General features: G+C 39.3%; 1 protein-coding gene across 8 annotated transcripts in view; it reads right to left on the reverse strand.

Annotated features, from left to right (window-relative positions):
• Ift81 (intraflagellar transport 81) overlaps positions 1-14,141 on the reverse strand; it is an 88,912-nt gene that overhangs the window by 32,480 nt on the left and 42,291 nt on the right. For all 8 annotated transcript variants that reach the window (XR_005870969.1, XM_040731322.1, XM_040731320.1 and 5 more), the window contains 3 exons: positions 8,930-9,093; positions 7,431-7,526; positions 5,055-5,201 (listed from right to left, as the gene is read on the reverse strand). Coding sequence is in view for 7 of the 8 variants with exons in the window: in XM_040731322.1 (XP_040587256.1) it covers positions 5,055-5,201; positions 7,431-7,526; positions 8,930-9,093 (407 nt within the window). In the remaining variant the exon portion in view is untranslated. The remainder of the gene's footprint in view (positions 1-5,054; positions 5,202-7,430; positions 7,527-8,929; positions 9,094-14,141) is intronic.

Consider the following 14,141-nt stretch of genomic DNA (forward strand, 5'->3'; position numbering starts at 1 on the left):
ATAATGGCAGCGATTTACACTTTAAACCTAGTCCTAAGATACAACCATATGAGAATTTAAATTGGTTTTTAGATTTAAATTTGTTTTCATGTGTGGAATGTCTATGCACCACATGTGTATGGTGTTCATAGAGACCAAAGGAAAGTGTTGGAACCCCTGGAGTTATGGCATCTCCGTGTAGATTCTGGGACCTGAACCTGGGTCCTTTAGAAGAGCAATCAGTGCTCTTAATCACTGAGCCATCCCTCCGGCCCTCCATATGAAGATTTTAACTAGACTCTAACATCAAACTAACAAATTTAAATGTGGTTAGCAAAGTCACACTGGGAAATCCTTATATAATCCTTGGGGAGTGATTCCCACTTATCTAACTCATTGATTTTCAAATCTTTTTTAACAGTAGAATTTTATTCTCAAACAAACAATTACTTGAAGCCCCGATATATCATTCAGATAAACCAGAACAGAGGCAGCTGCAGACAGGGGAGGGATGAGAGCATGCCCCACGGTCTGCGGAGGCAGCTGCAGACAGAAGAAGGGTGAGAACATGCCTCACGGTCTGCTGAGGCACTTCTTCAGACTCTAGGTGCTGTTCTGCTGTACTGTGAAAAACACTAACAACAACTCTGAGCCTGATGAAAGGCTATACACACACCCCAGAAACTCTGAGCCACTCAAAACCCTTAAAAATGACAGAAAAAAGGTGAAAATAATCTAAATTATAAAACATTTGAGAAAAACCAAAGGGCTAACACCATAAGGGAATTTTTAAACGCAAAGAACTAATAGATAAAACTGTTTCCACTGCTAAAATAAACAAAAATACATTAGAATGTGTAAAAAAAAACGGATGCAATTATTATTTTTGAAATCTACACACAGGCATTCTGGAACATTCTTTGGCCTCTCTTCTGTACTGACATGGAAACATCTGCAAGATTTGTTTTCAGAAGCAAAGGGCACAATAAACAAGTTATAGTGCTACTTAAATTTCTCAGACTCATAGAATAACATTATTTCTGACAGACCTAAAATGATGTATTGTCAGTTGTTCCTCCCTGGAAGGATTGGATTGGGGATAGGAAACAGTCCAATTTTCATGCCACAAGAATTTAGGGGGGGGCTGCAGAGATGTCTCAGCTCTGTAGTTAAGAGCACTGACCATTCTTCCAGAAGACCTGGACTCAATTCCCAGCACCCACATGGTAGCTAACAAGTCTCTGTAACTCCAGGGGCTCCAACTCTCTCCTCTGGTCTCTACAGATACCAGGCGTTCAGATGGCACAGACATACATGTAGACAAAACACCCATACACACAATAAACAGTTTAACTGGGCATGGCACCATTACAGACATACTCATAGACACCTCACTGATCTTCTACATGTCTCTTACTCTAATTATGTCAACCATCACAAGTATATTCCTACTGTTGGACAACCATCACCAAAGATATGTTTTTAAAGACTGAGCACATGGTAACTGCTCAGTGAAGAGCTGCTAAAATAATTGTTACCAGCACTACCTTACTCCATCCTGAATCTAGGTTATTTAGAAGTAGAAAATATTCATATTTATTTCTAATAGCTCCAGTCTGAAAAACATTGGTTTCAAAATTTAAGCTGTAAAGAATAGTTCTAGCTTTCAAATTCTCCATGTAAGTGATAACAAAAACATAAGTATTAGGAGCCAACACACTGGAGCTTCTCATATGGCCACTGGGATTTTGAGAACTCTGCAGGTACTAATACAGTCAGTCCTCAGAGTAACTACTCAACGCAAATCTCTCCCTGGACATTAAGAGTTGTTAGTTACTGCTCTCAACATTCTACACATTCCATACATTCACATTTGACAGCTAAGTGTGAAGAGATGCAGACATTTGTCCAAGGCCATCCAGTTGATGAGTGGCACTCAAAGACTGAATCCCAGAGCCTGTGTTCTTAGCCTCTCCAGGACACCGCGTGTTCCTCCCACATGTAGTGGCACCTGCTTGGAATGACTACTCCACATGCTATGGGTAATGGCACCCTGTTGCCAGATATTTGGTCACACTGACACTCCAAGACTGCCAATGATGTTTACTTTGAATCAGAGGGTGGAGTTAGCAACTAGCTGACCAGAATTCACCATAGAGGTTTTGGAGGACCCAGGATACACACAGAGACACAGGAAGGAGTAGGGAGGAGCATAGAAGGATTCATGGGCTCTTTTAGATCTGGGAAGGAGAGAGAGAGGGGAGGTCACTGGTCACTTCTCCATACTTCTCTGATCATCAGGTTTTTACCCCGGTGTTTGACTCCTGAGTTTTATTTAGTAATAGAACCATAAAAATAAATGCTTCGGCACCCCACGGAAGGACTACTCCACATGCTATGTGGTGAGTGCACCTGTGAATTGTCAGAAGCTTTGATATAAATTATTTAATGTGCTTTTCCTAGAGACAATTATCTTCATTTTGCAGATGAAAACTTCTCAGACAAGTCATTGACTCCATTCAAGGTCAACAGAAACATAGACTCTACTTTGCACAAGTCTTAGCTGTGCAATGCTATCATTTCCCTGAGTGCCATTAAACTGTAAAGTAAAAAAGATAATAATGTTCTTATAATAAGAAAACAAGTTATGTGCAAAACATCTAGCACAGAGTTCTACATGAGAAGCTCTCAGAAATCTCAGTCCAGCATCCTCACTCTGCATGTGGATCTGTCATAGCACTCTTTACAAACGCCACACAACCCTTCTCTCCCCTTCCCCTCCCTCCTTCCCTCTCTCTCCACCCCCCAAGAGAGATATTATGTAACCCAAGCTAGCCTCAAAATTTTACTATCCTCCTGCCTCGCACTCTTGAATGCTGTGACTACAGACATGAGCCAGCCACCACCCAGCTTTATGCCAATATTTCTTTTTAATTTTTTCCTTTTTTGGGGGGTGGTTATTGAGAAAGGGTTTCTCTGTGTAGTCCTGGCTGTCCTGGAACTCAATCTGTAGACCAGCCTGACCTTGAACTCACCAAGATCCTCCTGCCTCTGCCTCTTGAGTACCACCATGCCCAGCATGCCACTATTTCTAAAAAACCTTCTTACCAAGAGCTTTGACAGATACATTTTTAAATATGAGGTTCTTGGTTTTGTGTGTGTGTGTGTCTACCATGTGATATCAAAGAAGAGACTTCAGCTATCTTACATAATTTTAAGTAGAACAAACTTCCTCCTTTTTGCCCATATGGACTATCACTCTATGAAAGTTGAAAATAAAACTGGTCTACTAAGATTTGTTCTTTATAAAATTATGCATAATGTTCCCCAATACCTTCTGTTCTTTTAGGTAACTGCCAAATAATTTACTTGATTTCTTCTAACTTTGATCAGACATTATGCAAAAATTAAGTTGACCATAGCATTTCCAAAGCTATCTTTTTCCACTTAAAAAATATTCTTGGTCTGCCATAAGATACCACTATACAACATAATGTCTCAATAACAAAGACTTACAGTTTGTCACTGGGTTCTTTTCCCTCACATTTGCATAGAGAGAATTCAAAGCATGATTCAGGGCCCTGTGGTCATAGCAGTCAGATTCTCCTGTCACTGGGCCATCACTGAGATAAAAAACGCTAGTAAAGTAGCACGGGCCCCTATAAGCAACACTGCTATGGAGTTGACCTTTTTGTTTCTTGGACATCAAAAATGCCATGAAGCACATGGTTAGCCTCCAAGTAGCATTTCAAATATGCTATGTCTGATAGTCATCTGGAAGCAGATGCTAAAAGCCAAACAAATTTGTTTTTTTTTTTAATTTGCTTTGTTGTTCCTGAATTTTGAGACACTGTAGACTAGGCTAGCCTTAGAGTCCCATTATTCCTGCTGCCATGATAACAGGTGTGAGCTTCATATCCGGCTCTCAAAGGGAATTTTTCAACCAAATGTTGCCTTCCCCAAGTCACTACTTCCCCTTCAGACTAAAAGCCACACTAGAAGCAGTGGAGAAAAACACCTGCAACAGGGGAACAATTCATTTGTTTGGCACAGTGAAGGACACTGTCAATTTTTCACAGTATGAACTCAAGAACTTTTCAATGTCCAAAATGAGGTTTGGACATGAGCAGCCTTTGCTGAGGTGTAGGAGCTGGGATAAAATGCAATAGCCTGTAAGAGTAAGAAGAGCACAGGCAAGGTGTCAGAAGCCAGGTGTGGCCTGTCACTGGAACTGCTAAGCCAGAAAGAACTGGGCTGAGACAAGACTCTGATCTTATTCATTCCTTTATCCAAAGTGTCTGGCTATACCCTTCAGCGGCTCTTGAGTTAATTTTATGAAAAATGCTGCAGAATAGTATTTTTGCTACTTGAGTTCAGCCATCAGTAATCACTATTATTTGTCCCACTAACTTATGAGTATGCTGCAATAAATGCAACTATTAGAGCATTGCCCAAAACTTAAAGAACATAGAAATGTAATATTTTAAAACTTATAAGCATGTAAGATGAGGTCATTTTGATGGGACTAGTCAAACACATACCACGGACAGAGTAATTTAGTGATGTTTTCTTAGCTCTTTATGGAAAAACATTTACCAACAAAGATCAAGTTTTATTATCTATTTGATTCTACTAGTTTTTGCTTTGCTTCTATAATTAGATATTAAATAAATCCAATATAACTCACTTAACTAAAATGTGGAAGCACTGGGGGCTGGAGAGAAGGCTCAGAGCTTGAGTCCCAGCACCCACATCAGGTGGTTCACAACCACCTGTGACTTCCGTTCCAAGGGAATCCAGCACCTCTGGCCTCTGCAGGACCTGCATCCACATGCACAACCCGCCCCCCAAATTTAAAAAGGTGAGTGAAACTCCAGAAAACTATCTCACCAGTCTTTCGTATCTCATATCCAGAACATTTAAGTCTTAATACTACTTCAGCTTTCAGTAAGTTTTACAAACTGAGATTAACTTCTCATCAACATAAACTTAAGAAAACTGAACGAACATGTCAGTGATTTCAAACAAAACCTCACTGTCATAGCACTGATCCATCATGACATGTCTCAACTTACTTCGTCTCCCTTCAAAACCTCGGTGCCATCGAATTCCCGGGTCTGGTTTGTCTTTACCGACACTTCTCTCTCTAGGCTGGCTAACTTCTCCTTGGTCTCCTGAAGTTCCTCAGCTTTGGCTTCTTTTTTACGAGAAATGATGGATGCCTAATTGAATATGTAACATGAGAATAAAATAAGAAATACATTCAGTTTTCTGTTATCTTGTGAAATTATCTATTTTTGATTTTCAATATAAACTTTGGTGCTCTTGACCAATACTGCTTGCTCTACTGTCCATTCTCATCAGTCAATGTTTACCACCAGCAAAGTGTGTATTGTCAAACTCAATACATCTTGAAAGACAAAAGCCCTGGAAAAATACAAAACACTAAAAACCAAATATGTAATAGGAAAGATATTCAAGCCATCTTAAGTAACCCTGAAAGGTAGTGACAATACCTCCTAGGGAAGCGCACAGAGTAAGACCCAGCTACATGGTTTGTCTGCACAGGAGGTTCCCACTCATTGAAAGAAAATAACAATACCTATTTTCAGAACTACAAGGCAACTTAGCTCATTAAAGTCAATACCAGTATTTTAAAAAATGAAAGGCCAAGATATCTACATTTGGTTCATCTTTAAAAGATTTTTGGTTAACAGGGAACTGGGATTGACATGTAAAACAAGCTATTTAAAATAAAAAAAATGATAAAATAAAAAAAACAATTTCCAAGGCAAAAAAAAAAAAAGAGCATTGGCTGCTCTTCCAGAGGTCTTGAGTTCAACACTGAGTTACATGGTGGCTTACAACAATCTATAATGTGATCTGGTACCCTCATACGTGTCGGCAGAACACTGAGTGCATAATAAATAAATGAATATTTTAAAAAATAAAAAAAAGATTTTTAAAAACATTGGTTATATATATGTGTGTCTGCCTCAGTGTTCGCATGGCACCATGTGTGTGCGTGGAGGTCAGAAGAATGCATTGAAACAAGGATAACAGGAGGCTGTCAGCTGCCATGTGGGTGCTGGGAACTGAACTGGGGTCCTCCACGAGAGCACCAATGCTCTTATCTGCAGAGCCATCTCTCCAGCATTTTAAAAAGTAAGATGTAGTTTAAAAGTTAAACATTAGGGGGCTGGAGAAATAGCTCAGAGGTTACGAGCTGCTCTTCCAGAGGTTCTGAGTTTAATTCCCAGCAGCCACATGGTGGCTCACAACCACCTGTAGTGAGATCTAAGCTTCTGGCCTGCAGACATGCATGCAGACAGAACATTGTATATATTTAAAAAAATGTATTTTTAGAAGTTAAACATCAGAATCATCAGAATTGTACTTATGTCTACATAAACCGAAAACTGCTCTTAAAAATGAATGAGCATTAACGTGAGCTATAACCCTGGAAAAATTACCTTCCTTCTCCCTCCCTCGCTTCCTTCCATTGATTGACAGGACTATCCTGAAGCTCACTATGGCTGGCCTTGAACTCACAGAGATCCTCCTGCTGTTGCCTTCTGAGTGCTGGGATTAAAGCTGTGGGCCAATACCACTATACCCAGCCTTGGGGAATTTCTTAGATAAATCACAATGTTCTTGTTTCTGAGAGATATCAGCCAAATTGTGACACAGTACAAATACCATAGAATAAAACAAATGTGACAGAAGGGTACTCTCTAGTACAAACCCTTTAAAAATTCAATTTTTCTCTTTATTAAAAAAATAAAAAGAGAGCTGGGCATTGGTGGCTCATGCCTTTACTCCCTGCACTCAGGAGGCAGAGCGAGTTCCAGAACAGGCTACAAAGCAATACAGAGAAACCCTGTCTTGAAAAACAAACAATAAATCAATAAATAAAAAGGGAAGCAATGACAAAGTGCTTCCCATATGCGATCATTGCATGATAACGACAAGGGAGTGAAGAAGCACTCTGTGTGGGAACTGTGGTGTAGGCAGGCAGTTTAAATAAATATAAAACGCAGCCCAAGCTGAGGACCTCACATAATGGAGAAACATGAGTATCCCTCAAGATCAAAGTGCCTAGCATCTCCCTATGTCCAACACTGTCGAAGCTATTAATTAACTCCAAAAGACAAGAGGCAGAAGACCTTGAAAGTTGGAACCTGTGTATCATGTAATTATATCTCTTGAAAAATGGATAGCAAAATTACAGTTAACAAATCAATACTTTAATCTGGGAGTGCCCATATATTTTGGCGTGTTTTGACTTACCCTACCTAACATAAACTTGCCATTTAGAAGATGAATTCCACAGGCACAGAAACCGGCACGCCACTGCCTTTCTACGATTAGCATTGACAGAAAAACTCTTTGTTCTTTACTTCCTCCTCACCTTACAGACGACAGCCTTCCCATGAACTACGATTAAGTACCTGTTGTCTGTACAGTGAGAGCTTGCCTTCGATTGGCTCGTTTCTCATCATTTTCTTCTCAATCAACTGATTGATCTCCGTGTTTATTTCATTGACCTAAAAGAGTGTAAAAGTGGAACATGTTAAAAGTCTCCCTATGAGAGCCAGGGATGGTAGAGGACTCCTGTAACTCCAGCACTAAGGAGGCTGAGGCAGGAGAAGAGGTATTTCAAAGTCAGTCTGTGATATACAGTGGAACCCTCTCAAAAAACCACCCAACCAATCAAACAAGCAGTCATAACCCTCCCCGTGATTATGTAACCTAAGTGAACTCTGGAGTTGACACCAGGCAACACTCAGCTTGAGTTTACAGTTCTTACCATTTCTGAAGTAATTAGGAACAGAGTTCCAACTACTGTATGAGTAGACTTTTATGAGCACTTTTAGAAACAACTTAATTTAATAATAAATATTTGTAGTTTGATTACTTCTACAGATTGAATCTGACATGCATACACAATTCTGAAGTATTTATAGGAAATATTCGTTTTTGTTTGTTTGTTTTTGTTTTTCGGGACAGTTTCTCTGTGGCTCTGGGGGCTGTCCTGGAACTAGCTCTTGTAGATCAGGCTGGTCTCAAACCATCTACCTCTGCCTCCCAAGTGATGGGATTAAAGGCACTGCCCCACCACCTGGCTGAAATATTCTTACATTATTATGTGGAAGGGGCTTTCTACAAACCTGAAGTTACCCACCCACCTCGGCTATAACTTCCAGGTCACTCAGTTACAATATTAATCCAGACATTTCCCAGAGGCACAGCAAATGGAGTGCACGAACCCAGCTGAAAGTGACATGGAACATTCCAAACTCCTACTATCCTAATGGTCTGTGTCCCTTTGGTAGATACCACTTATACTGATAATTAGCTCTTTCTAAAGTAATGGAACTGAGTAACACCAGTCTCTCAACAAGGAAAATAAAATAAAACATAAAACATTTTAGTATATCCATTATTTCTAAAGACAGCCCCTCCTTTAACCTGTGACCTTAAATTTAAGCCACATCTGACTTGGACATCTATGTTGTCTAAGTAAATTAAAAGAGCAATATGGTTCAAATTAGACATTAAACTGTAGAGGCTACTAAATAAATTAAGGAACCAGCAATTAACCTTTCAATCAATTTTAATAATAACTTTTAAAAAATATACAAATGAGTAGTATTTTATTTATAGGGAACAAAATGTAATATGTTACCAGATTTGGTGGGCACTGAAATGAAATCTAGTCAAAACACACATGAAAAGCTTTAAAATATAAAACTTCCCTATCACACTTAAAAGCAGAATCTGATAGAACTACTCTGAAGTATATGACATTCTAGAATTTTCACTAGGACAACCCATCAGCAGAGGTGTCAGCCCTTAGCCCAGGCTAGCTCTGGAGTCGTGAGTAGGAACATGCAGGGACTCTTCACAGAACAGACAGAACTGGGAGTAAGATGATGAAGTCACTTACTTTAGACTTAAGCTCGAGAAGGTCAGAGTGGCCCATAGCTGGCTCAGTAACCACTTTTTGTAAAAAATGTAACTCCTTTTTCTTGCTTTCTAATTCTTTTGGAAATTTTTCAGTGACCATATATGAATTAAATTTTATCTCCTCCTCTAGCCTCTTCATTAAACCTTTAAAAAAAAAAAAGCAAATGAAAGTTTAGTTCTAGCCAGGCATATACAGAGAATCTGCCTTGAAAAACTAATTTAAAAAAAAAAAAGAGAAGAAAGTTTAGTTTAAAAGCGGGGTGCTATGATACTCGGCACTTTGCTTTACGAGTGAGGCATGGAAAGTGGGGCTGTGTGTAGCTGGAGTTTTCTTGTCCTGCTAAGTCCTGCCACTTCAGCTCCAAATGAACACACAGAGATGCTAGATTGTTAAACTGTTGGCTGATGACTAGGGCTTCTTATTGGCTAGCTCTGTCTTAATTATTGCCCCATTTCTATAAATCTATGTATTTCCATGTGGTCTTAGCTTACCGGAGAATGCCTGGACCTGTCACTCCTTTGCGCTCCCTCTGCCTACCCTTCCCAGAATTCTCCTAGTCCCATTTATCTTCCTGCCTCTATTGGTCAAACAGTGTTTTATTTATCAACCAATAAGAGAAACATATATACAGAAGGACATCCCCCATTAGTGTGTATTAGAGTATCTATGTAATACCACAGATCACTGAAATCAGGTTAATTAGACAGTGGGGCTGCGTGTCAGAGCATCTATGCAGCATCCATACAGTGCCATAGAAGATCACTGAAATCCTTCCAGGTTAATTAGGATGAATATAAATCACAATTTACATAGAAGAATATTTAGATAATTATAGTAAAAATGATATCGTGAGCCGGGCTTTGGTGGCGCACGCCTTTAATCCCAGCACTCGGGAGGCAGAGGCAGGCGGATCTCTGTGAGTTCCAGGCCAGCCTGATCTACAGAGTGAGTTCCAGGACAGCCTCCAAAACCACAGAGAAACCCTGTCTCGAAAAACCAAAAAAACAAAAAAAAAAAGTGATATCGTGATCATTTTAACTTCATAACCTAATTCCTTCAATTACAAAATACACATGAGGTGTAGTTACAGAATCAGATCTATCAGTGTCCTACTTTGCCTTCTAGGTATTTAAGAAGCCAGTGAGCCAAAGGAAAACACAAATGAAATCTACCCCAGGTCCCCTCCTACACAACAGACATTTTAGTCTTCTTTTTTCTTTTTTTGCTAGTTGTCTGTTTCTTTTTTGAGACACTGTCCCTATATAGTCCTGGCTGTCCTGGAACTCTATAGACCTGGCAGGCCATGAACTCAAAGAGATCCGCCTGCTTCTGCCTCCTAAGTACTGGGATTAAAGGCAGGTCTGGCTTCTTTTTTTTTTTTTTTTTTTTTACTGTATCTCTACTTCTAATACTGCATAAACAGTAACATTTAATAACATTTAATAATTTGTTGGCATCAAACCAATGAAGACAATGTTAGGAGTCAACAAATTCAAATCTGAAAAAAGAAATAAAAGTGCCCACTTCCATAAATGTTTTGGATTTGGTTGCTTTTGATTTTTATCAAGTATTAGTTTATAATAAAATTTTGTCCTTTTTTTTTTTTTTGGGGGTTTTCAAGATAGGGTTCCTTTGTGTAACAGCTCTGGTTGTCCTGGAACTCACTCTGTAGACCAGACTGACCTCAAACTCACAGAGATCCATCTGCCTCTGCCTCCCAAGTGCTGGGATTAAAGGCGTGTGCCACAACTGCCCAGCTAGTAAATATTTTTAAGATTTAATAGTTCTCTTATTTTGGCAAACATACAACTATACACATATTCTCAGTGAATAATGGTTTTATTATAAATTCCCAGACTGGAGAGATTTACATAGTTTATTTCTGATCTTTGCATTTCACATTTACAAATTCTGGTGTGACTTTTAAAAATGATGAGTTTCTAGTTTAAGTAATCTATGTATGAAGATTGCATAATAAAAATGGCCCAATGCCTTAACATTATTTTTAGTTCTGTTGTACAAATAGAACATGAAAAATTTTATTAATGCACATTCATAAGTTTTCCATTCATTCTTTCAATGCCCCTACCCCGCCCCTTTTGAGGACTGGAGAAAGGAAGGTTTAAAGCATCAGGGTCCACTCAGGCATGCACTCGTTCCCAGGCATTTTCTCACTAACTCTACATTCCCTCTTCTTTGGCTATGTGAGGCGCAGTCTCCTCATCTCCAGGTATTCACACACTTCCTATAAGCAGATGTGCATCGAATCAAAGTCTAAAATATTTTTAATGTAAAATTCTTAAATATTATTTTTCTATTTTAAAAAGTTTTGAAAACACAAACTAACCCAACAGTGACAAAAAGTAGATCAATGATTGTTTGGAGAAGGGGGAAGGCCCCTGAGGGAGACATCACAAAGGCCACAAGGAAGTTCAGGGTAAGGGGCAAGTCTGCTATCAAAGGTCAATGGCAGTCTGGGAACAGAGCTCATAAGTAAGATGGAGCGGAGCGTCTGCTCAGCATGCGTGAGCTTTGAGCAGGGGATCCTAGTCCCCAGCTCCTGCCCACTCACAAAGTGTATGCATTATGTAGAATATTTTCTTTTTATCTGTATTTTCAGCCATTTTTTCTTGACTTGATTTTTCCTTCCTGTCTGATAAGCCTCAACTCCTACCTCCTGTTGTGTAACGGTATCCTAGAAACTGTCCAAGAGAGCACTACATCCTGCAAGGAAACTCCTTAAGCAGGAAAGTAAACAACTCAAAATAGCTTCAGGAAGTTCCTGAAATTGACCAGATTTACTAAGCCCCTCCCTCGCAAAGTAAGCAATAAAGCAGCTGAGAGTTACTCTCAGACTAGTTGAGATGGTTATAGTTGGTTGCCAACCTAACTACATATGGAATTAACTAGAACCCAAAACTAGAGGGCACACCTGTGAGGATTTTAGCTTAATTTGAAGAGGAAGATCTACTTTTAATCTGGATCACTGAGGTAGGAAGACACCTTTATTTCTGATCATTTGAGTTGGGGAAACCCATCTCTGATCCGGGCCACACATTCCACTAGAAGCATATATAAGGACATGGAAGAAAGAAGTTTTTGTTATTTGCCTGCTTGCTTTCACCTTGCCAGCAAGTTCATTCTTTCACTAGTTCTAAGACCTACCTCTTTGGGATTCTAGTGTACACTGAAAGCAAGCTGAGATATCAACCTTGTGAACTGAGCAACTACTAGATTCTTGGACTTTCCATTCCTTCACAGCTAGACTACAGCCTGTAAGTCATTCTAATAAGCCCCCCTTCTATACACACACACACACACACACACACACACACACTACACACTCATTCATTCTATAAGTTATATTACTCTAGAGCAGTGGTTCTCAACCCATGGATTGTGACCCTTTTCTGAGGGTTATATATCAGATATCCTGAATATCGGATATTTATATTACAATTCATAAGAATAGCAACATTACAGTTATGAAGGAGCAACAAAATAATCTTATGGTTGGAGGTCACCACCACATGAGGAACTGTATTAAAGAGTTGCAGCATTAGGAAGGCTGAGAACCCTGACTAATACACTGGACAAGCTGCAAAGACAGCTCTGAGACAGACCAGCTGCCTGGAAGGAGAAAGTATCCTAGCTTCCTGGAAGAGGTTTAGACCAGAGTCACTTGGAAAGGACACTCTCCAATCTGTTGAGCTGCCTGTAGGCTGTGAAGTATGCTCCAGGTTCCCAGCTTTTGTGAGCTATCACTCATGCTTGAGTGTAAAACAGAATATTTAATATTTTTACACACAAATTACTTTTTGATATTAATTGTTAAATAGCTGTAGTGTAAGGGAGACTTTTGAGCATTCATCTTCCTTTTATAATAGAAGCATATAAAGAGCATGTCCTACACATAAAGGCAAAAAAATCTTCCTGCTGAAAATTAACCATTGAAAAAGTAAAATTTAATAAAGAATTAAAGGACACCACCACCTAAATGCACACTCACTGCTTAAGTTGGAATTTAGACTGAGATGAGTGAGGGGTGATTTGGAAAGCTGGAAACCAAAATGCCTTAGCATCTCATCTTGTAAATAGGAGTTTTGTACTCATTTCCTCTTTTTAAAGGGTTTATTTTATGTGTCTGAGTGTTCTGTCTGCATTATATGTCTGTGCACCACTCATGCCTTGTCCACAGACGTCAGGGGAGGACATCAACTAGAGTTACAAATAGTTGTAGACTGTCGTGTGAGTGCTGGGAACTGAACCTGGGTCCTCTGCAAGAGCTGCAGGTGCTAAGCCATTTTAACTACTGAGCCATCACTCCAGCTCCTGTATTATCACTTTTAATAGCTTTATTGAGCTAGCATGTATTCCCATTCCCACTGAACTTCCACAAGGTTCAACCATTTATAGATATAACTTGGTTGTTTCAGTGTATAAATAGGTGCCCACCACCAGAATAATTTGTTAGGTCATTATTATCAGTTCCCAAAGAAGTCTCTGAACTCACTTGCAGGCACTTACTTGAACTTCTCCCAACCACAGTTTCTTCCCACTGAGTTGATTTCTACCTCTATGAATTTTCTTATTTTAGATATTTCTTATAAATAGTACTGTACAATATGTGCCCTTTTATGGCTGATCTCGTACAGTTACATTTTTAAAGTTCACATGTGTCAGAGCATGTATTACTATTCATTCACTTTGGTGGCAGAACAATATTCCAATGTATGGATATGCCATATTTTGCTAGTCTATGTATCAGTTTAGGAACTCTTTTGCTTATCACAAGTATTGCTCCTATGGACACGCATATTCAAGAAGTTTTTGGTTGAGTAGACGTTTTCCATCTCTTAAGTATATGCCTGAGATCAGAAACAGTAGTTGAGGAGTTGGTGAGCTGGCTCATCAAGCAAAGGTGCTGCTTCCAGGTGTGGTGACCACAAGACAGAGGGAGACAACCAACTCCCCCAAGTTGTCTTCTGACCACCATACTTATACTGTGGCACATGTGCCCTCACTAAAGGTTGAAAAGAAAGGAAGAGATAGAAGTTCATGTGATGACAAATTTTAGCATTTTGTGGAATTTCTCAAATGTTTTTTCAAAGCAGTTATATCCTTTTACATTTCCACAAATATGAGGGTTCCAATTTCTGTACATCTTTGCCAACACCTGCAATTGTCACTT

The sequence above is a fragment of the Mesocricetus auratus genome, unplaced genomic scaffold, assembly GCF_017639785.1.
Source record: "Mesocricetus auratus isolate SY011 unplaced genomic scaffold, BCM_Maur_2.0 Super-Scaffold_100025, whole genome shotgun sequence".
Taxonomy (NCBI): Eukaryota; Metazoa; Chordata; class Mammalia; order Rodentia; family Cricetidae; genus Mesocricetus; species Mesocricetus auratus.